The 27,410-nt window shown below is 33.9% G+C and overlaps 1 protein-coding gene across 1 annotated transcript in view; it reads left to right on the top strand.

Moving 5' to 3' along the window:
- sha (shavenoid) overlaps positions 1-27,410 on the top strand; it is a 307,137-nt gene that overhangs the window by 171,299 nt on the left and 108,428 nt on the right. The window contains exon 3 of the mRNA XM_081742457.1: positions 24,590-24,835. Coding sequence (XP_081598583.1) covers positions 24,679-24,835 — 157 coding nt within the window. The 5' untranslated portion in view covers positions 24,590-24,678. The remainder of the gene's footprint in view (positions 1-24,589; positions 24,836-27,410) is intronic.

The raw sequence follows: 27,410 nt of genomic DNA, 5'->3' as shown, positions 1-27,410 counted from the left end.
TTCGCCGATTCTTCCACTATCATTCACTTGACTTAACCATATGTTAACAGTGGGACGTTAAACTGAAATATTCATTTCATTTTTCAATAGGTGTACATAAGGAATCGATTTTTGATTATTTATATCGTGGATCACGTTCACTAACAAACTCGATTTGTAACTTTTGATCCTCTGCATAATGGCTAAAATTGATCGTGACCCCTCAAGTGACCCTTGATATTGTATCTCTCGGATGGATACATGGACAGAGAGAATAAATAGGGATGCGCACGAGACAAGATTTGTGGCTGTCTCGACTCGAAAATGTGCTGTAAAAGTGATGTCTCGACTCGAAAAATATATACTTTTTATTGGAAGAGCCGTGTCTCGACTCGAATTTTGTCAGAAGAATCCTGTCTCGACTCGTCTCGTTCGCATCCCTAAGAATAAATGCATAGTCTATAGGAGTTTTTGGCAAACCAAACTGCTTTGAAAACTGATATATATTTTGTTCTTCTAATACCAGTACAAAATACTATTTTTAAGATACAAGTGTATTGGTGGTTGTACTGTATGGGGCGGAAACGTGGATGTTACTTAAAAGTGATGAAAAACGACCGGAAGCCTTCCAAATGTGGGTGTGGAGAAGAATGGAAAGAATTAGTTGAGTACAGCGGAAAACGAATGAGAGCGTGTTAGAAATGGTGGGGGAGAAAAGAACACTTTTAGATATTGTTAAGAAGAGGAAGAGAAACTGGTTGGGACATTGCCTAAGAAGAAATTGTTCCATGAGGGACGTCCTAGAGAGTATGGTGGCGAGGAAGAGAGGGAGGGGGCGAAGGAGACTACAATTAATGGATGATATAAAAACAGAAAGATCATACGTCAAGACGAAGAGGTTAGCGGAAGACCGTGGAGCATGGAAGCTTCTCAGCTGCGGCAAGTGACCTGCCAGTAAGGGCAGAATATCTATGATGATGATGAGTGTATTGGTGTGTACTCAATTGTTAAACATGATTAATTTGCCCTCTAAGGAGGTAAGTGTAGTGTGGTCCAAATAAGATCCTGAACACTAAAAGTGGTCTTTATGCTGAAATGGTTTGAGGAAAAGCAGTCTGATTAACTACAGAAAATAGGAGTAAGGGTTATCCAAGCAGATCTTAACAAAAATTGTGTTACCATTAAGACCGGCCGCACGTAGACTGGAGGTAGGACAACCAAGCCGAGGGAGGCGGGATTGAATGCAGAGGGAGAATCTTGAATGCCTTAACTGTGTGTATCGATCACCCACTTCTGTCGACGTGATTTTCTTGTAAATTTGCATTATAATATTTTCCGATGAAGTTACACAGAATTACTTTTAAAAAAATGTTCTATCTTCAAAGCTAATTTAAATTCTAATAAAACATAACACAATTAATTCGGTTAACATTAAAATAAACAATTATTGGTCTTTTGTTCCTATTGATACAGTTCTTATCATACATACATATCACTACTAGTGAATGCCCCCCATATGTTACTTTAGGCAATATCTTCTGTTCCTTCTTCTGTACTTTTCATATAGAATTCGTCTGACAGTGAACTCTAAGTCTCGCACAAAATGCGAACGGCTAGTATGGATATTTTAGGGAAGCACTTCCACCCCTTTTTCTTCCATTCTCGTATGTTAAACACCTAGAATCGCTGAAAAACGTGCTTAATTATTATTTTAAATGAAAAGTCCAACGGCCAATTTAATGTCTCTAATGTTAAGGGATTCCGAGATATGGTCATCTTACTATAATATGGACATTGTATTTATAATAATTGTAATCCATGTCCCTTTATCTTCTCGTCCTCTTTTCTGCTTTTCTAGATCAAATGTAAAAAAGGACGCTGAAACACAAATCTAATTATTTTAAATGAGAAGTCTAAATATAGAATTTCATGTCTGTAACCTTAAAAGATTCCGAGATGTTGTCATAGTAAATGCAATCGAGCCCCTTTTTCCTTCTCGTCTAGTTTCAAATAACAAAAAAAGCTAAAGCAAGTGTCTAATTATAGAAGTCCATTTATCAAATTTCATGTCTCTAATCTTCAGAAATTCCGTGATATGGACATTTGAAAATAATGATTGTCATTCCTATTTCCCTCTGTTTCTCGTCGAATTTCCAGAAATCCTTCTTTAATGGGACTTTACGTCAGAAATCCTATGCATTGCCCAAATTTCAAGTGTCTAGATTAAGAGGATTAGCCTGGGCATTGATCAGTCACTTACTCACTCGGGAATACTTCTTTTATATGGAGAGATTGTTTCCTACCTATATTCCTCAAATTGATAGTAATTTAATACCGATATTATGACAGTGCAAATTCTGAGAAATCTTACACTTATGAAAATTGGTTGATCAATTGATTTTCAGCTTAGCTTCCGGTTCAGTACGCAGATTATATGAGACGAGGGCCTACAGCTTAATACAGGATCCGAACCACATAACTCGGGTCTCGAAGCTTAAGAAAATGCAATATGAAATGAGACTTCTAGTATGTCCCACGGTAAAAGAGACGGATGATGACTGAAAGTGAATGATTATGATGTAATTGGTCGAATGACAATGTGGGAGGCAAGGAGGCAGGTTCTAGAAGACCCATGAACACGATGTTGTCCAGCACAAACTTCCTTGACCTCGGATTAAAACAGCAATTCCTCGTATCAAAAGTGATCGCAATACCACTGCGCCACCTTGCCCTCTTACGGTTAGGGTTGGCCACGAGACGTAATGAGACAGAAGACTCCTGGCGAGATAATATAGGAGACAGAGATATATATTTCGAGACGGGATGTAATTTTCACAACTTTTTCGAGACGAAGCAGCCACAATTCTTGTTCCGTTGGCAACCGTATGACATCAATTCTTTTTCTCAATCAATTCCAGTCCTAGTTCATTAAGTTTCGAGAAATTAATGTCACACAATGATTAAAATTTTCCTTGTTTGTTACATGTTTAAATTCTTTTTTTACTTCGTGCTGTTGAACTTAACGTTATTTTTCATCATTATTATTTTCAAATCACGCAGATGGGACGGGACAAACACGTGTTGATGCTTGGATGAGGTAGCTACTTTGCTTCCTTTAGTTCTTGCAAAATTCCATTTTTGTTTTCGGAAACAGTAGCTAAAACACAATAAAAGCTCCCAAGTTCATTATATTTTTTTTCTTGTATTAAAAAAAACTTTTTTGCAAAGTACCTTCAGGTTATTTTCACTACGTCAATCATTCTTCTTTCGTGAAACAAACATAAACAACACGATTGCTGTCTAGTGGTTAGAACCCGGTGCAAAAGAAACACAAACAAAATCCAATAAAGCATGAATATGGATAGCAGACAGATTTCTTCGTGTATTTGTGTTGTACTATAAAGCCACTCAGAGGTAAGACCAGAAGATCATCCGTCATGCCCAAATAGGCTTTTGTGTGATAGAAAGAGAACAAAAGGTTGAAAATCCATTATTTTTCTGATGTGAACAAAAAAAAAAAAGAAAATGCAAGGCGGGAAGTATTGTAAAAGAAGTGAACAATATTGTGGATGCAGTACTTTCACGGAACTACTTGTAACTTTTTTCTTTCGGTAAATTTATTGTTTTACGGTTGAAAATATGCTACTTTCTGATTAGGAAGTTGTTATTAGTAACACATACTGGTAGTAATAGGATGTCTTTAGTATTAGGAAATTCATAGCACATGACGAAATTTCGCCTTAAGATAAAAATTCGGCATTTTAAAATTTATTTAGGTCGCTATATAATACCAAGGTTATGAAGGATGGTACCTACTGTTAAAGAGGAATTCGAATTATTATTCGCGGAAGACCTGAATTAACCAATTTATAGAAGGTGCCTACACTATGTGTTTTGAACACTTCGTATAAATTAGTGGTGCTATTCCTTGTTGGAGTGGATGATCCTTCCTCTCATAATTTCAACCCCGAATTATAGGAGTCAGTCTCTAATCTTCAATAAAACACACACTTTGTTCTATAAAAATCTGAGTGTTTTTAATAAATATTCACTGAAAATCATGATATATATATATAAAACTGGGGAAAATGAACTCCCTCGTTACTGTATCATTTCAACTCCAAACAATTGTGACACTTGGGAATCCTCAGAAAACAAGAATTTTAGGAAAAACTAAAAATGGATCGAAAGATTGCGATCTTGACCAATAATTAGTTTTTGGATCAGAGGCCAGAGGCCACAAAATTTTTGAACAGACCCTAAATCAAGTTTTCGTACTTTCTACGGAATAAGCACATCCTACTGAGTTAAGTAATAGTTTAGGTTTGGCTACACTGTATGTAATTCTCCAGATATAAGGCTTACACGAAAATTTTTGATTGAAATATATGATCTTTTGACCCCTCCCCCCCAAAAAAAAAGTATATTCTATCAAAAACGGTTCTTTTATGGAAACTGTCATTGAATATTTTCTTTTAATTTTGGAATCGGAGAGCTTTCAACTCCAAGCAGTGGGGATTATCCGAAAACCTCAATGAATACATACACCATACTGTGTCAAAACTGAATAGTATTCACGGACGTTATCAGAGAACACACTTTCTAAACTAGAGGCAAACGGGGGGGGGGGGGAGTTGGTTCAGTCTCTCGTTCTCGAGTGATTTTATATGCAAGTAGTGGGAATGATTGTGAAACCTCATGAAGTATGTGCCACATTCCATGAAAATCTAATATATTTACCAAAGATATTGCGGATTATATTTTTAATCGGAAAGTGAGGGTGATCCGCACCACATTTGGGTCTAAATATACCGTTTATTCTTGACTGGCTCTCAAGCACTGGAGATTATGAAAAAGAGTCAAAAAATATAGGATACATACTATTGTATCGAAACCGGATGAATTTTATGAAAGTTATCGTAGAGCTCTAAAAAAACGTAAAGGAGGGTAAATTCACCACTTTGTTCTTTGGTGATTTAAAGTCTGTACAGAGAGGATGCTTCGGAAGCCTCTATGATAATGTGCTATTAATTACACCAAAATCGAATATTTTTAACGAAAATGAACAGATAACATATTTTTTAATCTTGCAGATTTTAACTCGAAACTGCGAGGATACTTTTATATAATGCAGTAAAGAAGTTATACACTAAGTTTTGTCATAAACGAATTAGTTTTACATGGTTTATAGTCTATTAGAAAATTGTCTTGCATGTTTATATTGAAACTTACAACATGGAGTGGAGCAGCCTCCAAGTTTTTCTTGAAGGGACCCAAGGCCTTTTTGGGAGGGAGGGGTATTATATACTAAATTAAGCCAAAAATCTTTCAAAACGTGAAAGGATACTCAAATAACTCAAATAAAGCATGCTTAATAACTCAAATAAGATCTAGGAAGAAAAAATAGGATCGAACTCGGACACTGTTATGTAATAGTATATAAATAAACTCGGGCAACTGTGTCAATCCAATTAGACAATGAGAGTAACAAAGTGGATTACTAATTTTAGTTAATTTTTAATAATTTTTAACATATTGACGTGCTTTTTAAAAAATAACTCTTTTTCTTTCATATTCTGTAATAAACATTCATCATTTACTGTGAAAGTGCATTACTAAAAAAAAATAAATAAATAAATAATAAACGCAGAATAGAAGAGCTCTATTTGGGAGGAGCAGAAAATCATTTAAAGAGGCTGAGTTCCCCTCCCTCGCGGCTACATCCCTACGTGGGGAACATAGACGAAAGTAATTTACGTATTAAACTAAGGATCCGTATCTCACACGAAATAAAAGAGGGGAATCGAAAGTAGAGTACAAATAGAAATGCGAGAAAGTTACTTTTTTTTTCAAATCAATAATGGTCGGAAGATTAATGTAAAAATAAAAACAGAAAAAAAACGAATAAAATAAATAAGGAGCTAATAATATTATTTCCTCTTCCGAATTATCCTTCACAAGCATCTTTCTACATACAGTTCGATCGCTAATAATAATTAACTTCGAAGCATTCATTATATTCGTATATCAAAACATATAAATTATATATGTGAGAAAATCCGCCGAGTTCTTCCACGCTCCATTTTGTAAAGCGGTAACAAAAACTGACAGACATAAGCTCAAGAATGAAAAAGAGGAAGGGGACGGGGGGAAGCAGAGAAAACCACATAAAGGATATATGTCCTTATTTGCACAACCAGTTTGAGTATATTTTTTTTAATCGTTACAAATAGAAGATTAAGTGAGTACTTAGGCCATATAAAAAGAAAAAGTCCGTCTACAAAATATACATGCAAGTGTGTTTGTTTCGCATGAGTGCGTCTACATGCAATCTGTATATAAATCTCATATACTATGGGGAAATAACATTCATAAAATGAGAAAATGAAGAGTATAAACTTCTAAACTTTCTTGCGTTTATGTCGATTAGAAGGATTTTTATTGGTGATGTGTGGTCAGCTCATCGGGTCCAATCGCCGTTAGTTCTGTTCTTTTAGACCGAGTACGGTAACTCTTATTTGAAGTAGTTCTCCATACTGGGTCGAACTATCGGTACTACCGAAATCCGACTGGGGACCAAGTGCATTGAATATTTGGCCACACTGAAGCACTTTTATGGTGATAGATCAACTGAAACGAAATTCCTAACACGTATACTAAGATGACTGAACACATTAGCAACAATAAAAATCTACGAATATTTGATGATTTATGGGTTATTTGTATAAGGTAGATAGGAATTAATGTTCCTATTTGTAAAAACTTTTGACAATCCCCTTCCCTATCCAACTATTGAGAATGATTGATTAGCTTGAAGTTCACTGCCCCTTTTCAACATGGAGCCTATATGAGACGTGGATCTAGAATTTAAAGTGGGATCTGACCCCTCGTAATGCATTCAAATTTTTCAAAGTTCTCCTACCAAGATCGAACCCAGGACCCCGTGCATCAAAGGCGAGGGCACTTGCTGCTAAACTAGCGAGAAGGGATAATTTGAGATCCTGTATCGGTTCTTTAATTCCATATTACCTCTGAACACTATTATCTAGTAATATGAGGCTACCATTTTACAACTGCCATATTACATTTTTCCTTTTGTTTTATGACATTTTCACATAAATGTGTTCCGATATGTAACCGCGTCACAATTTTTTTAAAAAAATAGATTTGATAAGTAACTTAATTCGCATACAAAATTGATGATGCTAACATCATCTGTATATGTAGTCATCATAAAGTCTCCTTTCTATGAATAAACAAGAGAGTTTTGTTTTACGGTGTGAAACTACGGTAGATTTCCAAACCATGGGAATTCAATACTCAAACGTGAAAGAGTACATCTATAACTACTGGTTGCACTAGAGGAATAAGATCAAAGATCTGTTGCTTCTGAATTCATATCTAAAAACTATTACTCGCTATCCCTTACTGTTTTTCCTCTATCTTTGAAACCGGAAGTTCTGTATGATCGATGTCTATCGTTCCCAATTGCCATAAACAGATACAATCAAAGGCGAAGTATATTCTTGCTGTACTAAATCCATATCGGAAACTGTTTGTCGCTATATATTTCCGTTTTATCCATTATGCGATGAGTGTTGAACCGGAAATCGCACGTTTTCACCACTTCCGGTTTGAAAAGATAGATAAAAAGACGAGTTTGGTAGATTGTGGCGGCTAGTGGTGGTATGTTCTCTTGAGACCTGAATCAATTGCAAGAAAACCGCTTCTCTCTATCTATCACAGTTTTTGTTCAATGACAACAAACGCTGAAACCGTAAAGGTTGATTTTTACTGCTTCCATTAAAATAGAGGGTTAACGGAAGATGCGGGATATATTGTTGGGACGCATAATCGATTGCAAAAACCGGATCTCTTACTGTGTTTGCTCTATGGACATCCTTTATGAAGAAGTTTGCTTTTTCACACTGTACACAACATGAAAATTGGAGATGAAATTTTTGCATTTATATTAAGTCTTTATATTTGTCGAGTAGAAAGCCATTTAGTTTCAATTTAGCCTTGGAAACTACACTAGCCCGTTCATCTCAACAGCACCACAGGTAGTTTAACAAGCAAGGATGATATTCATAATTATTCACACAGGAATACATCGGAACCGATTTTTGATTATCCATATCTTGGAATCTTCTCCATCAGGGAACTAGATTCTTAACTTTTGATTATCTACATCCTGGTCAAATTCGATGGTTATCCATCAAGTAGTTCTTGAGATTCTGTGTCTGCGGAACAGACAAAGTATATACCGTATGCAAAGGAATTTCTGGTAAACAGAAATCCTTAAAAGTAAATAAAGAAAGACCGTTCGAGTAAGAGACCAGTAAAATCAAACCAAAATCATTTTAGTTCATTTCATAGAAAAGAGAAAAATAATTTCCTCTGTTTAGTTCATTTTAAAGAAAAGAGAAAAAAATAATTCCCCCTATTTAGTTCATTTGAAAGAAAAGAGAAATATTAATTTCCCCTATTTACTTCATTTCAAAGAAAAGAGATAAAATAATTCCCCATATCTAATTCATTTCAAAGAAAAGAGAAAAGTCATTCCCCATATTTAGTTCATTTCAAAGAAAAGAGAAAAACTAATTCCCTATATTTAGTTTATTTCCAAGAAAAGAGAAAAATAATTCCCCATATTTAGTTCATTTTAAAGAAAAGAGAAAATATAATTTCCCATATTTAGTTCATTTCAAAGAAAAAAGAAATTAATTCCACATATAAATGAAGAGGTTAGCAAAAATAGCGAAGGTATTCAAAACTGTTAAATAAAGATATGTTAAATCCCAACTTATTTTTAAGTAAAAATGGCTTCACAAAAAAATAGCTTTTAAAAGGTAAACCAAGAATTGGTCTACAGTGGACCTCTTACAACAATCTTCGAAAGTATTGAAATGTTCACTATATATATATATATATATATATATATATATATATATATATATATATATATATATATTGATAATTTGAAAGAAATTGGATTTAAACAAAGCATAGTAATTATGTCAATGACGTTTGCAGTTATTGTTAATTAGATTAATCTTTGATGTCAGACAACTTATTGTTTCAATTGCAGTATCCTGTTCTCAACATAATGATCAGTGATCACGAGTGTATCAGTGTTTTAAAAGACGACAAATGCGTGTTTATTTACACGGATACTCCCAATCTTTTATAGATTTCTAAAACATTCTTTGTGGAAGAAGAATTTTAACTTGTGTTTCCTAATAATACTGTAAATGGTAAACTTCCTGCAGAAAAAAATCATTGTTACATAATTTCAGTTACTATTTAGTAACTGACCATTATTACGTCACAGAAGAATGTTGTGTGTCATCCTTAAAATCGTAAATAGAAAAAAATCAATAAGATGAGCCACAAAAATTATTCTGGCATCTATTATTAAGTGATGGATAATAATAATTGTTAACTCTAAGTGTGAAAAGAAGAATGTAGTTTACGTGAAAGAAAAAATAATAATAAGCATGGAATGTGGAATTAAAAATGGAATATAATGGATATCTAGTTCATACTATATCAGAAAAAAAAACTTCCGTGTGGTTTTTCTACGAACCAATAACACGCAGATCCTCGCATAGTTCTTGATTCAGAGTTCCTTCTACCCAAACCGGTTCCTTCTTAAAAAAACACAATAATGAACCTGTAGACTGTTAACATGAAAAGCTGATTCCCAGTTTATACATACACACACATTTCTCCCACACTATCAGCGCTTTAGACGTGCTACCTTAAATAACTATTAAATACGTTGCACTGCACTTAAGATTACGTGGTTAATTACACAGTTAATCTTGTTACTTGATGTACCAATTGAATCGGTGAGTGCAAAAAGAAGAATAGAGTATTCTAACAAATAAACGAGAATATTCCAGAGGAATTTGTGTAAAATTAAATAACTAACCTCATTTCGTTTGTGGTATTTTGGGAAATATGTCCCATACAAATACTTTCTATAAGCAACAATGAAATGAGATGAAATCTTTTAAGTTTTACGTCCCACATTTATGCCGGCTAGGCTAAAGGAGACGGTGGTGATGAGAAATGAATGAAATTATGGAATGAAGAAAGTGGGCGGAAACGGGAGAACCTCGAGAAAACCACGCACACGGAGCTTGTCCACTATAAAGCTCACTTGGTACGAGATGTGATCGAACCAAGGACTCCATGCACCAGAGTAAACCTTCTACCACTAGGCCACTGCGGTGTAAACAACAGTATTTCCGATAAGCGGATATTTTTTATTTTCCAAAGGTAAGGTGCTGCAGAATGTTCTTTTTCCACTCACTCTTTCAATACAGTTATAATTTGCAGAAATTGTCTGAGCTTTCTTTAATGAGCATAACTATTGAGAATGGAAACAACTAATTATAGTGCATATTCAAATAAACTCTTCTAAAGAAAGCAAAAATACGTGATTCATATCCTTTAAATATAGTCAACCATCATGTCTTTGCTTCTGTGCAGGTTGCATAGTAACCAGGAAATGTTCTATATTTTACACAGAATATAGATAGCCACAGTTAAAGTAATTGTAACCAACGAAGGTGTTAACGGATTGAATACATTAACAAAATCGGACGATTATCCATGTCGGTTCCGGCGTCCGCCACAGGGGACATAAAATATGACAAAATTATTATTTCTCTACAATTTTAAAATCAGAGTGGCAACATTGAAAACTGTTCACAGGGGATGATCATAGATGGATCATCCCTTGTAAACAGTTTTCAATGTTGCCACTCTGATTTTAAAGTTGTAAAGAAATAATACTTTCGTCATATTTTATGTCTCCTGTCGGGGACGCCGGGACCGACATGGGTAATCGCTCTTGCTATCCATTGCAAAACAAATGCTTGTTCATGAGTTATCGTATGGAGTAACGAACGGACGTATCTCGTAAGTGCCACTGTGTGATCCTAATAAAACAAGATGAAGTACTGTGCTACACATGTGCGTAATACGAAGAATTTGTCTGAATTCAAGTTTCCACTCTATTGACATCATCTCCACGGTGTAAAATCAAGGGGTAAAGAACAAATGATCTTCGTTTCATGTTACGATAGACTTCCGATTTCAAAATGGGAGAAAGATTGGATTTACTCTTAAAGTGTTGAATGTATATCAAAAATTAATTTATTACCGTTTTTCTTACCGTTTTTGCTGTACAAAAAAATCCAATATTAAAAACTAGAAGCGACAGATTTCTCTAACTTCAGTTTCGAAAGAGGGATTAAGGTCAAGATTGGACCTATTTTTGGGACACCAAATTCATATCAAAGAAACCTTTTCTCCCCATCTATTACCGTTTTTGCTATGTGGGGGTCAATATTAAAACCGGAAGTTGTAGTACATTTCTAGAAATATTAAAAGAAATATTAAAGCTGTGATCGGATCTATCCTTTAGACGAAAAAATAACGCTCACTTTTTACGCATTTCTAACACCGCGTTAACAGCATCCGTATCGTCCAGGCCTAAGATTTGAAAGTGTACTGTACAATATTTAACCAGAATACATAAGTGCGTTACAATATCAAATTAAGTATATTTCAACTGGATAAAACAATACGCATTAGCCAAATGAAGTGAAGAACATTATTTCAATTTACTCTTTGGTTGCAATCGTCAACGGTACTTGAAGTATAGCCTGGCAATGTATTATATCGAAATATTCGAGTCGTGTAGTGTTATAATTGCATTTTTATTTATTTATTTATTTTATTTTATCTTTTGTTTTCAGTTACTTTTTGTACACTATTTTTTGGAAATACGTTAGTATATAGAACAAACCATTGTAATAAAAAGTTATCAAGAATAAAATATTATAATGTCACCTATCAAGGACGTACGCAGGTATTTATTTCGGAAATAAAATATTATAATGTCACCTATCAAGGACGTACGCAGGTATTTATTTCGGAGTTGTCCAAAGATTTTTGGGATGGTCCAAATTCAATAGGAGAATAAATTATATTAAAATTTTTAAAATTGTTCCTAAAATTAAACTAAATTTCCAGAAAAGTTGGGATTTCATGGAGATTCGGACACCCAAGACCCACCATTTGCGTGCGTCCCTGTAACCTACAACATAAAAAAAATATAAAATACTGTACAATATTTACGTTCTTAACGAAAATGCTTAATGTAGACATATCAGTTAACAAAATATATACAGATAACAAATAGACCTATATATATATATATATATATATAAAGATACCATATACGTGTATATCTTTTATCTAAATCATACAATAAAGAACGAAATTTAGATAAGGAAGAATATATACTTACAAATTAAATTTTCCATATGCCTTCAATATACAGAGATTTCTTCATGCACATAATATTATCCATTATCTAAACTTTAGTTCATGTAATGTGTATCATGTGAACAGCAACAATGCCTGTAATAATTTGTTGTAAAGTAGGAATTACCAATAACAATGATGACATTCACTATAATAATCACCATATTCATGCTTATGTAAGCCGAAGCAGTCTACAGTTTTAGTAAAATATTTCAGTGTACCAGCCGTAACTACACACACACACACACAAAAGATGTTAAGTTTTACCTGCGTGAAAATGTCTGGAATTGAAAAAATATTACTCAGACACTTTGTTCATGACTTCGTTTTAGTATAAGCAGATTCTACTTGAAATGAACAATAGCTGTAGTAAATGTTCCCACTTAATTGAATGGTCGACAACATATTCACCCAATAACATTTATCGTTTACACTTCCAATACACACGTACCTAGTAAATGCTGTTGTATTACTGGATGCAGCGTAGACTACATAACTACATAATATATCCAGTAAATCCCTATAGTAGTCTATACCATATAAACTATACCAACAATCCATACATAAACTACACCTGCACTATATCATATAATTATTCCTCAATTTCGTAGTAAGGGACAGAATGGCTCAGTGATATAGCTCTCATATCTGATGCGAGAGGTTCCTGGTTCGAGCATGTGAGTTTACTATGTACCAGGCCCGTATCCACGGGGGGGAAGGCAAGGGGGGCCGGGCCCCCCTAAATTTTGACTGGCCCCCATAAAATTTCACGGTAGGCTTGCAAATGAACTATAATCTGGTGATGAAGTATAATATGATTCGGTCGGCCCCCCCTCAAACTTCTACCGGGTCCCCCCCAAATTTTTGGGCTGGCTACGGGCCTGTGATGTACCACATCGTGATCGTGGGATTTATTGAGGTTGTTCCGTTTCCTCCTATATTATCATTCTATCAGTTATTTTTAATCGTTCACTTCCATTAATCTCCGTTTCCCTTAGCCTAAAGGATCATAATTGTGGGACATTAAAGTGATTTTTTTTATTTCATTCAATTTCACTTTCATAGCACTTTTCTTGAGTTAAATTGTATGAACGAATTGAGAAATCAACGCAAACGAATAACTTGCTTTATTATAAATGTAATCACTTCAATAAACGGTGTGTAAAACATTACGTTGACATAATTTTAAATTTGTACAAGCTTAGTACATCGTATTTGTTCTTTCTACGTATTGTGTGTTGTGAAATTCGTTCATATAAATAGATTTTACTGTGACCGTATCAATAGTAGCGTAGCCTTTCTCCTGAAGTCTGAGGACAAAGAAGACTCTTGCATTGTTTTTCATAGATTTGTTAAACCATCATGTAAAAAAAAAAAAAAAAAAAAAAAAAAAAGGCTCGATTCGTTACGGTAACTTGCACGCGCAATCGTTCCGAAACCTTCATTTGGCAACGAAAAAACGTTGAACTAACAATATTACAAACACGTCTCCTTCTTATTCTTTCTTTACTTTTATTACATTTAACAGAAGAGTTTTAACTACCTTTCTCGGACTTACATTCCCACTTATTTGAGAGGGAAAGTTGTTTTCCTTTTATGTGGTCACAAAAAAAAGTCACAAGTGTATTATGTTAAATAATATGGTGTTCTCTTAAATGCAGTCCTATTGTTTTAGAGTGTTTGGAGGAACGCCCCATAACCAAACTATAATTAAAATAAAACAACAATTCTCATAAACAATAAAGGGAATACATTTAAATGTGAAAAGACCAAAGCCAATAGTCTATATATATTTTTCGTTTTTTTAGCTCCTTCGTGGCTAAGCGGTTAGCGTACGCACCTTTAGCGTGGGAGACCCGGGTTCGTTTCCTGGCGAGAGCTCATGTGGTTCGGGTTCCACGTTAATCAGTAGGTCCCGTCTCACATAGCCTCACTGCTGAAAGGGACGTTAAACTCAACTGAACTCAACTTCATTTTTTTCTTAATATGTTGCGCTAAAGTAATCGAATTTTTTTACTTAGTCACTGAGAAAAGTAGATTGTGACATTGGAATCTGAAATATAGTTCAGTTTGCAAAATTTATATCATGGTCTAACAATTTTCTAAGGCGGTCTAGTAGAAGTGAATATATCGTTTTCGGGCGCGAGAGAGTAATTTAGTTAGCTAAATCTCGACTTCGAAGAAAATCATTTAGAGTCAACTTCGGGTCTTCAAGTCAAAGACTTTGGTTGTTTAAATTAAAATAAGGGTATTTCGAATTAAGGGACTCTGAGAGTTTAAATAAAGCTAAGGGACTTTGGAGTTTTCATAAAGCTAAGTTATTATCGGGCTTAAATAAACTTAAGGGACTCCAAGGGATTCAACAAGGTCAATAGATTCTGAGAGTTTAAATAAAACTAAGGAATTCGTTGGCTCACATAAAGATAAGAAACTTTGGGACTTTAAATTAATTTAAGATACTTCCAGATTTTAAATAAAGTTAAGGGACTTTGAGGGTTACATAAAGTTAATGTATATCGAGTGGAGTTACTACAACAGCAGAAAAGGAACAGGTGAGCAATCTTTTCCCTTGAATAAAAGCTTATGTGAAAAATTGGAAATTAAAACACTATAGTAAATGCATAGCTTGAGAATTAGAGAAGGTACACATATAAGAAGTAAGTGAGTAATCAGTCTTCATTACACAGGTATTCACTTCTCCATTAATTCTTCTCTTACATAAAGACACTCTAATTTCTTACAGTATGACTTCAATTATCTTCGTACGTAATAGCATATTAAAAAAAAGGTTCATAATAGTCCAGAGAAGATCGTAGGCATAAAGTTTTGTGTATATATAATCTCTTATGAATTAATAATCCTCCTCACTGAACTAGTGTGGGATTCTGGGTGTCCGGAACCCTACTAGGATCGCGAGAGGAATGCATGCAGGGGAAATATAATTGCAATTAGGATTTAATATCTGGAATATATATATATTTAAACACTATTTCTAATTTCTTATTTGATAGATATCTTTTCATGTTTATAATAATTGTCAAATAAGGCAAAACACATTAAACAAAAGAGCGGTCACGGGTTCGATTCCCGGTGGGGGCACTCGGTCGTAAAAGTGTAAACACCTTTATCAGGGCCGACATCCTAAATGAGGTTTCCTGGGTTTTCCTCATTCATGCGAGGCAAATGCCGAGATGGTATCTAACTTATAGGTCCCAGGACGCTTCCTTTCCCCAGATAGTGTGCTCGCCGAGGGACGTCATCCCTCATATTTGACGGGCTAAATGGCCATAGGTGCCGAAAGCCCAGAAAACTAAATCCCTAAAATTTTAATCAAAATTTCAAACTATTCAAGAACCTTTAAAAAAAATTGGAATAAAAGAGGATTGAAACTCTGAAAATGCAGATTGAAATACAAGAAAACTTCAAATACAACAAAAGCCTCATGTTAAAATAGGATTCAAAATGAAGACTAAACAAAATACAACTGAAAACGTCAAGCAGCAATAATCTAAAAGCTTTTTACAAACCGGAAATTACTTATGGTTTTCACTGATAAGAGCATGTGATAAAAGGATGGTTGTGATATGAAATAGGTTGAGAAAGCCTGATCTATTGAGTACCGCGTGTGCCTTTGATATTCGATTCCCTTTGGGAAAATATGGAACATATTATGATGGTTCGGAGTTCACCTTAAACTGTAAGTCACTTTTCATATAGTCTCGGTACTGAAAAGGGGAGCTAAATTACGCTAAATAAACATCATATATTCTGAATTGTTTATAAGTTCAATTTTTTAATAATATTAATTATGTAGGTAATAAATGTACAGTATGTCCATGAAATATATAGACAGTAAGAAATACATTTTATATGTATTTCTAAAACCCAGAATATATATTCCTGAACAAGAGATCCTAGTAGATTCTCTAATTTATTTCTTTATATACATACATACATACATACATATATATATATATATATATATATATATATATATATATATATATATATATATATATATATATATATATATATATATATATATATATGTAACTTTTGGCCTGAAAAGAAAATTAAATTATATTATCCTAAAAATGCAGTCTCGTTGAAAAGATCTAAAGTGAAGAAAGTGAAAACCTTCTTTAGGTGAAAATGTTATTTACTTTCTTTGATTGAACCTTAACGTACAAAAATTTAAAATCTCATATTGCCGAAAGAACGAAGAATCTGCCCATTTTCTTCTTGAAAAACAAAACTATTCAAATGTGGGACCTGACAAAAATTGAAAAAGTGAGCTGAATGGAAAAAAAATGCACTTGTGATGAGAAGAAGAACATAAAATCTCATGAAATCTTAATCTGTTTTGTCTCTAAATTTAACTGATAAGAAAAAGTTGAAATAATGAAACAAATTTTGACTAAAGAATACAGAATTTTATATAATTCTACTAAATCTTGAATTAGGTCAAGAAGTCAATAGTATCAAGAATATGTTTGTTTAAAAGAATATTTTCGTTTCGTTACGTCACTTTGGATTGACTTAACTGGTAACTCATAATAAATTTATATTGCTCATAGATCTTTGACCTGAGTAAGAACTAAAGATTTTTAATGATCATAATACCGTGATAATCTTACAACATTCAAACAAGCTAATGCTATTAAATATTTGTAAATCCACCATTATTAAAATTAGTCAAGCATTTAAACATTATAAATCTGAAATTATCTTTGAAGTTTGTTCTCAAGCGTGACCAATTTGCAGGTTTTATAATGTGATTATTTAAAATATTTTTATTCTTCTAATTAATCAGGCGTAAAGAGGCGCTGACAGACAGCTCTGAAAACAACTTCCGGGAATATTTAATTTGCTAGAAGCTTACATAACTGTTAATTCTTTAATTACCTTCATAACCATGGTAAATGGATCTTTGGATTTAATTACAATTACCCCGTCCTAATGTCATTAAGTGAGGATAGCTTATCCATTTGTTTGTTTCAAGATGATATGCAAATATCTTGAACTGAGGAAGAAAATGCGAGTAATTAGTATCTGTACTTGATTTCTTTTCTTTGTGGTGAAAGAGAAAATATACACTAAGTACAATTATGCCTATTTAAGACACTAAAACACGAAATATCACAGAAATTTTAACATGTTGGCGACGTGCTTCTCCACCAATACGATATGCTTCAATTGCACTGTTATTGGGATGAAAGTAGAGCTTAAATATTACAATATTTTGCGATAAAGACACTCGTATTTTACCAGTCTCGTTTTGGTAATCTTAATCTTTTCACAGAAATGAATTGTTTGACACAAGAGTATGTTTTGTATTTGAGTTTAATTGTATGTTATTGAACATTTAGGAGATGTAGATTGTTTAATATAGTGTGGTGAATTTGTATATGTAAGGAACATATACTATGTATTTACTAACCTGCTATTGATGATGAAGATCGGTAAATGGCTTTTCTCTTCTGAACCTGGAAACGGCTCGTCTTTGTAGGTCTATGAATGAGACTAGACGCGATGTCCATTGGATTTATTATTTATTTAGTGCAACGGAGAATTAGGATAGTTGGTAATTGAGAGTGTTACTTTTTATAGGATAGGTTTAAGTTTAGACTCGGTTGTTTATTTTTGAAAACTTAAGAAGTTGGTCTACTACTTTTGGGTGACTATACTAGAGACTGAATTAAATAAAACTAGGAAGTGTTCTAGGAAGTGTAAACTAGGAATTCTGACTTTATATACAACAGAAGAGCAAATATTGAAACGTGGAAAAGTACTACCTGTAGTGTCTCACATTTAAAATGTTGACGTGTGTAGAAAAATGTCTGTTTGAGAAAAGTATGTTTATCAGCATAAATAGTAGAAAGTTTTGACAGTTTGTTATAATTTGTTGCATACACAGTTTTATATTATATAGAAGTTTACAATAAAAAAAGCATAATTTACATTTGCAGAAATAATGTTATTTTTTTGGCTTTTCTGGATAATTTAACAATAAACTCTAAGAAATCTACATGCGTGAAATAAACGTAAAGATTTTGATGAAATCAAAATCTTGATTTTTATTTTTATATTTTAAGTCTACAATATTTAGATATATTTTTAATACTTTCGAGCGACGATAGGTCGTGAAAAAAATAAAAGATTTCCAGATTTCAACACTTTCATAACCTAAACATATCGAGAAACTAGTGTTTCCCACGATATGAGAAATTTCTCATCTCATCACGAAAATGAACGAGAATTGCATTTTGAAATTCTAGATCAGACGAAAAACATGGCAATTTTCGTATCATTTTCGAGACGAGACTAGAAGTATCTTTAAAATTCTCGTCTTGTCTCGATTCTCGAAAGGTTATATGTCCATTTTTTAAATAAAAAATTGCTCTGTAGACTAGATATAACACGATAATGCTACTTTGTACGTCAAAACTTATTGAATATCGAGAAAGAGAAGAAAAATCATATAATCATTTTCCTTGTTGTGTACGTACACTGAGTTACTTTCTCCTCCTTAGTATGATTGAATATACTAAGGAGGAGAAGAATTAGCAATTTAATGCTTGATATAGATAATCATTTCTTCAGTTCTGTAATACGACTGTAGTTGTAACGTGTGCTACATTAGAACCGTACCACATGAGGTTTTAGCAAAAATAAAATGACTTATCACGCTTGTGCGTTAACAAAATGTTCTTAGTGTCCGTGTTGGAATATTAAGGTGCTAGGGTGCCATGGCGACCGGTAATACGAGTCTGGAACCTTGCTAATTTACGGTCAAAACATGTAGGCCAAGTTACCAAGTTAGATTTGTATTGTTACGATGCTTAGTTTTCAGAACTGGCGTCTAGGTCAGAAGAAAATTTTTCGAACATTGGTTATAATTATACCTGAATTGTAAATACAGGTTCAAAAATAATTATAGAATTGGTTAAATATTCAGTGGGCAGCTGAGATAAGTAACTTGAATAATAGCGTCGTAAAATTGATATAAATATGTTTGTGTAACTTGAAACGCATACCATATACAAATTACTATGTAGTATCGTATCTAAGACACAAAATAAAGGACATAGAAAATAAGTTACAAAATAATTTCTTTATAATTCTGACTTTTTGTTATCCGGCCTGTCATTTAGCAATATTGGGCCGGATAGTCTGGAGTCTAATGTATATACATTTACAGGACGAGACAAGACGAGAAGCTTATCTAGAATCGAGATGAGACAATAAAGACCCCTTTAAGAATTGAGACGAGACGATATTTCTACTAAAATTATGAGACGAGACAATAAAAAATTCTCGTTTCGTCTCGTGGGTGACAATGTCTGATCGCTTGGTTTCTTTATCCATCCTGATTTATATCTATGGATTCACTTAGAGGCCATCCCGTTCAAAATCCCCAAACCAAATTTTAAATTCAAGGTTTCCATAAGATTCTCCAGTTTTATTATTAATACTATTATTATTATTATTATTATTATTATTATTATTATTATTATTATTATTATTATTATTATTATTATTATTATTATTATTATTATTATTTTCTTCCTACTGTTACTGTTAGTGAGTATCTTCAAGCACTCATATCAAACGGCTCTGAAGTTTATTCGAGATAATATTGCAGATAACGTAGGTGTCATTCTTATTTATATACGTACGTAGATTAATTAAAATAATATATTAATTAATTGGTTGAGTGGATAAGAATTTAAGTCCCTTTCATCAACGAAGTTATATGAGAGGCAAACTTATAGCTTAACATGGGATCCGAAACATATGAGCTCCCCCCAGGAATCGAATCTGAGTCTCCTACGCGAAAATGCGTACACTAACCATAGAGCCATGAAGAAGCTCTAAAATAACCTATTAATGTAATGAAATTTATTTTCATCTACTGAAGGCGGACACTTTTTTAAATCTTTCTATATTTTTAAAGTATCCATAAAGTATACATAGCTGTTTTTAACAGGTAACAAGTAAATATCAGAATTTTAATGGTTTCGTCGAGATATTTCCCTTTATAATACAAACGTATGTTGTATAATAAATTATATGTTGGAATAGACCGTTAATAAAACAACTACATATAGTGGCTAAGTGGTATGTCTTCGATAACATTTTCTTAACTCTTCAGGAAACACATAAAACATTTAACTACATTCGTTTTTATATAATAGTGTTATTTTTTTTTCTTGAATTGAACAGCAATTAAAACTCGAGTCTTGTGGGTCTAAACAGTTCTTTCTAACTCAAATATATTTAGACATATTCCTAGCTTGTTTGTAAGATCACATTTTTTTTCTCATAGATATTTCCAGTTAGTTAGAATCAGTGGTTTGAAAGTGGATTTGTGACTAAACATGAAAATAAATCAGAAAAACCTGACCTGTTTCATCTTCAAGGGCTATTAAATCAATAGGAGCGTCCTTAAAAGACGCATGTACCGTGTAGACACTATACGAGATGCGTTCTGTGTTCTTGATATATGAGTTATTTTATAGAAAGAACTTCTGACCACATTTCCTGCTTCTTTGAGGTATCAAGAAACGTTATAAAGGCTCTCAGCGCATTTCAGCTTTCTTTGACCATGAAACATCGAAATTCATTTAAATATATGTTAATGTGGATTCTTGTTCTTATATCCAACAGTAATCAGTTGTCACCTGAGATTTTAACATAGAAATCATTTCGAAAAGTGATAATCGATTCGTGCCACTCCTTTACACGCTTTAGTAATAACAAGTAAGACTAAATCAAGAACTGAGAACCAGAATAAACAATCTTCATAGTTGCTGGAACTAAGGGTGACCATGATTTGTAAAAGTTGAGGCTGTCTCGTCTCGAACATTTATCAAGAAATTGATATCTTGTCTCGAAAAAAAAATATACCGATTTCTATTGGAAGAGCTCTGCCCGTCTCAAATCTGATTACGAAAATTTTATCTCGTCTCGTAAACAATCGTAATAAGAATACAAACAGAAAAATAAATTTGCCTTCATATATCCGCAGAAAGTTCTTCTGAAGATACAAACTTTTCCAAACAAGAAAAATGTCAAGAGTATACTAGTATCTCAAGTTTGTCACAGACAAGGATGGATCCTAACAATTTTTTACAATATTACTAGCTGAGACTTTTGTTGTACTCCAAGTAATATTAATAAAGTATTTCATTAAAACACCTTGCATGTATATAAGAACTAGTGGTGGGCACAAAAACCGGTTTTTCGGTGTTTTAGAAAAAACGACACCGGTTTTTGAAGATTTTCTAAAAACGGTTTCGGTTTTTCACCGAAACCGGTTATCGGTTTTCTCCAAAACCGGTTCGGTTTTTCATCTGATCCGGTTTCGGTTTTCTTCAAAAACGATTCCGGTTTTTATTCAAAATTTGTTCTATTGCTGACCAGAATGGAGAAAAATGGTGAAAAACCGAACCGGTTTTGGTGAGAGTGGTGAAAAACCGAACCGGTTTTGGAGAAAACCGAAATGTCGGTTTTTCGGGTTTCGGTTTTTATAGAAACCTGTTTCCGGTTTTTATAAAAACCGGTTTTGCCCATCCCTAATAAGAACCCATAAAAACGTAGGATGCTTAGTTGTAGAGCGCTTACCTCTGGGTCCCCGGTTCGATCAACAGCCAAGTAAGTATGCGATGGACAACATCGTATTCATGGTTTTCTCAGGGTACTTCTGTTTCCTCCCACATTCTCATTCCACCATTTTTCCATAATCGTTCGCTTGTTTTAATCATCCGTTTCCCTTAGCATAAAAGGCATGATCGTAGGACGTTCAAGTGAAGTATTACATTTTTCCCCCCATAAATTCATGCAGACAAATTATAAGGTCATACTAGGTTTAAGAAATGTTGGTCGTAATATTCATATCAGTAAACCAATAAAAATGTTTGTACGTTCATTAATTAGAATTTAGCATCCACTCACAACACGAATACTATGTGAGACGTGGAAAATCTTTTTACATATTTACGCTTCACGATTTGTTGTGTAGGCTAAAAAAGACGGTGATGATGAGTGTGAATGAAATGGTGGAATGAAGAAAGAGGAAGAAACGGAAGGGCCACAAGGAAACCCACGGACACGGTGTTGGTCCATCGCAAAGCCTACTTGACGTGAGGTGAGTTCGAACCAAAAACCTCACGCACCAGAGGTGAACGCGCCTCTGGGCACCGTGGTACCATGTGAAGTTACAGTTTAAGTTTTCACCATAATGCCTTGAAATTTCAAAGCTTTCTCACCGCAATACCAAAGGTGCTTCTGCTATCCACTAAACCGACTGGAAGGACAAATGTTTGTACGTGTTACAGCCGGTTGACAGTATCAAAAACCCGAACATTTTATCATAAGTTCTCTAGAAATGACCGAAAGGATTGTCATGAAAAACATTAATGGGCTGTAATTATGTAGGCGTGATCTAAGTTTTTTCTTTAAGAAGGCATAGAGGTAGAGGAAGCATTCATTACGGAGTTATTCCCAGCCTTAAGTTCATAACTTACAGTTAACACCCAAACTGACAAATTCGTAAACTAATGCTTCAGGCGTACATTTATTACCTGCTGACATATTTAAGAATAGCGAGATATGTATTTTCCAAAAGCATTATTTATCTTTTTAATAGAAAAACACATTTTTCAAGGTTTCGGTGAATTTTAAACAAAAATGCTACTTTCCGGATTTAAATTATTATTGGAAGAGTCAGATAAAGCAATGTAGTGACTGTATGCCTTGTGTATTGTTTCATTATAATTTAACATGAGCTTTATGACAAAATTTTTGTCAATGTTACATTGTAATTTTACTTTAAATATCTGACAGTGAGGTAATTATGTCACTGGTATCACAGTTATCATATTTCGCGTTTCATGTTTATAGGAATGACAGAGGTTCATGCGACTTAAACTTCAGTCAAAGAACTATTTGTTCCTTTTAAAAAAAAAGTATTGTAATCAGATACTGACGCAGTGACTTTTACCGCATTACTTACGTGGAAAGTAAAGACATTTTTTACGGGCTACGGAATGGATTATAAAAGTACTTGTCTAGATATGCAAGCTGTAATATTATATACGTATAACGAACGTAAGTTCATGAAGCCATAACTGTACTTGAAAGCATCATCTGTTTATCTTTTGCTTATATAATTTCAATGATCTTCTCTGATGGAGTCATATTAATAATCTCCTCAAGGGAAGAAAAATTAATATGCCATTTAATAACAACGTAAATTGCATGTATGATGTGGCTTTTTTTACCTTCGTTCTTAATATAAAGTCTTGTGGTTTGCATGTGCTTCTCTATATACATTCGTGTCAATTCGAACAACAGATGACTGTCTACATAGCTAAAGAAAAAAAAAGGAGCTTCCTGCAAGTACATACTTCCAGGAATAAAAAGAACTTTATGTATTTTAACGTTATGATTATAATATTAACTCATACATACTACAGCATCATTTAGTGTTAACGGTTTATTTTCATAACCGTGAGAACAAGAATCAAGCCCTTCCTTTGTCGTAGGATGCCTTTTTTACTTGTTTTATGGGCGTCTCCTGCAACATTTAAGCCACATCTCGCATCAAATTTTCTAAATTGTCTCATATTGACTAGTTTTACAATGTTGAAAGTTAATCATTGCAGAAACAAAACCAGGCATTGAATTTTACCCTGTGCCTATCCAAAGCAGGGCCATTAGCCGTCTTTCTAAATCCTGTTATAACTACCTATCGTCTTGGTAGATCAATGCTTGTTTTCCCAAATGGATTAATGTGACTATGGGGTTTGGTTTCAATTTCCAGTGTGGATTCCAATTTAAATTCTACGTTCAATCTCACATAACCTCGGCGCTAAAAATGGATTCTAAAAATCAACCACAATTAACGAATAAATAAATATTACAAAGTAGTACCATAGTATTTATGGTACTACTTTGTAATAAATTTGTTAGTTATGACTTTTTTTTTGCAAAGTTTATATACCCATACGCGTATATATAAATACGTTGCAAAAAAAGCTATAACCAACAAATTTATTACAAAGTAGCACCCCATAAATACTATCACTACTTTTAGGGCACGTTGTACACGGAGTGCTAGAAGACATAACTACTCATTTAAAATTTTGTGGATTGTTTTTCCTCTCGTACACATAGAATTCATAACTACCTAATAATTATATTAACATATAAATACTAAACGTATATAATTGTTAATAATTTATTACATTTTTATTTTCAGATGAAATCAAACGGCTGTACGAAAGCACCAGAAATATACCCATGCTTGTTAACATGATGTGAAAACGAAGCGGGAAAATCAACCAGCCAATGACGACGGTCGTGACGCAAGCACCAAACATGGTACCGATTGGAAGATTCCTCGTGCTCCATTGGCTCCTCCTATGGTGGCCACACATAGTTGCATCCAATCACCCCATTGTCACCATCAACAGACACCATAAAGGAGATCTCTTTTATACGGGAGGTAAGATAACATTAATAAATGATTTTTAATCATTTCGTAGTGTGAATATATTTGTGAAGCATAGATAAGTTGCTATATTTAACATGGAATAGTCATGTATGGAAACAGACAATCTCAAAGGGTCCGTCGGCATTACTGCCAATATGTGTATGTATGGATGAGTGATTTGAATTCTGTACGAGTGAAATTTCGGACGGACAGTATACGGCAAAATTCGCCGTATACTGTCCGCCCGAGTGACAGAATAGCGACGCACTGACCAGCGCGGACTTCATTCAAAGGCTTCTCTCACAGCCGCGATATTTTTGAGTGTAAGCAGAGGCGTACGCAGAAATTCATCAAGGAAGTTCAAGTACTCAGTCTCACATTCTTTCAGAACATCCATACAATAAGTGACGATACAAAGTTGCCCCATATTTAACGCAAGACGAATCAAAGTAGGCTATATACCCGCCTGCTTTCACACAAATTTGAATAGATTTAACTTAATCTTTTTGTTGCGTTGAAACATTTTTTTGCATATGTAAGATATTTCACATAAAAGCAGTACCTCTGACAACACTGCTATATGTTTGACGTCATTTGTAAACAATGAAATTAGTTAGCAGTCTTGCCGTCTGCACAAATATATCAGACGCGTAATATTTTGGAGCGTTCAATGCCCAAGGGAATCAATTCCACTTTTTGGTAATTTTGGAGAAATTCCATCTTTAAGAAGCCCGACCATGGCGAAATTAAAATGCCGCTAATTTTACAGTAATTATGTGATATCTTCAAATAGATAAAATATAATCGAACAGTGGAACAAGAGCTCGCTAGACAATATTATTTTACATGAGATACCGTTATCACGACTCACTTATCTGCTTTCGATTTCCAGCCATTTAGAAAATCATCATTTATTTTCGCGTTTCTAAATGGCTGCAAACGGAAACTACTAGGTGACTAGTGATAACGGTACCTCAAGCAAAATAATATTGTCTAGCGTGCTCTTGTTCCACATTTCGATTATCTTTTATCTATTTGAAGATATCACATAATTACTGTAAAATTAGTGGTATTTTAATTTCGTAATGATTAGGTCTCTTAAGGTCTTTATCTGAAAATCAGTTCAGAGCTTAAAAAATTCATGTCCAGATATTGTATAAACTCTTATAATGAAAAAATGTTAAGTTTTCCATTAAGCGTGTCGTACAAAATTTATGCTTTATTTTTTTACAACTTAGATAACTGAAATGGATTCCCTTGTGCCCTGAACGCCCCATTCGTATATTTTACATAATACCCTAACTTTTTTAAAGATCTTATCTTTAATATTAAAATTCTGCATAAACGAGACAAGGATAGATCCTCCATGTCTAAGCCATTGTATTTACTTATTGCTTTTTGTATTTGCTAAATACGTGTTAACGTATCATGAACATCGTTCACTTTAGAGTCATAAATTCACATCGAAATCCCTAAAGAGATCTAACAAAAGGTTTAAGAAACATGGAGGAGCAATTATTTTTTTCTTCTATCTGTAACAGAGCTTCTTCATCAATTCCACGTGTAGTTTAGCTTGACTTCCTGTTTCTCGGCACGTTATCCTCAATATACAAACGAATATATTTGGCGTTAAATAGAAGGCGAGTGCTACTATAAGAGGGAAGGGGAAGGAACACTATCATGCCAAAACATTTTTGCTCTGAAATATGCCTAAAAGTCATTGCTTGGGCGCGGCGGGGCGTTGGATGAATAGCAATAATAATGACCGATCAAAAACACTTGAAAAACTGGTTCAGTCTCTGCATCTGTCGTACGCATATCGTTTTAAAGTTGAATGAGTGAGTAGTGGTCAAACTACAGCCCGTAGGGTTTTCTTCTACAGTTATTTTTTCCCTCTTTTCATACTAGTAAGCTAATACATTTTTTTGAAGAGTTTCAAGTCAGTGATTATGTACGTAAAGAACCACAAGGTAGTATCATCTGCATCAAGTGCCAGTATCATGCAATCAAATTTACTCAGAGGCATTTTAACATTAGCTTCTTTTCGTAACATTACTTTTGATCGAAACAGATTATTGAGCTAGTAACTATTGGATGAAGGATGTGTATAATATTCGATATGCGATCAGGTTTAATACACATAGCTTCTGTTTATCAAAAGGGTGGAATAATGTTACGATGTCTTGGTAATATTTCTTAATATCTTTTTCCAAACTATCAGTGAAATGAAATGAAATATTTTTTTTAAAAAAATATATGAAATCTTTCAGTTTTACGTTCCACGTTTATGCCGGTTAGACTAAAGAAGATTATGAGAAATGAATGGCATGGTGGAATGAATAAAGTGGGAGGAAACGGGAGAACCTCGAGAAAACTCACGCTCACGGTGTTTGTCCGCCACAAAGTCCACTTGGCGCGAGCTGGAATCGAACCAGGGACGCCAGGCACCAGAGGTGAACGCTCTACCACTGAGCCACCGCGGCCCCATGAAATATTTCAGTTTAACGTCCCACGATTATGCCCTTCCAGGACGAGATAGAGGAGAAACCATTATAATTGAAAATATGCCAGACGTGACATATTTCCT

Source organism: Thermobia domestica, chromosome 16 (genome assembly GCF_964235325.1).
Source record: "Thermobia domestica chromosome 16, izTheDome1.hap1.1, whole genome shotgun sequence".
NCBI classification, from domain to species: Eukaryota; Metazoa; Arthropoda; class Insecta; order Zygentoma; family Lepismatidae; genus Thermobia; species Thermobia domestica.
The sequence above is the reverse complement of the archived record's forward strand: the minus strand, read 5'-3'. Positions and strand labels throughout refer to the sequence as shown.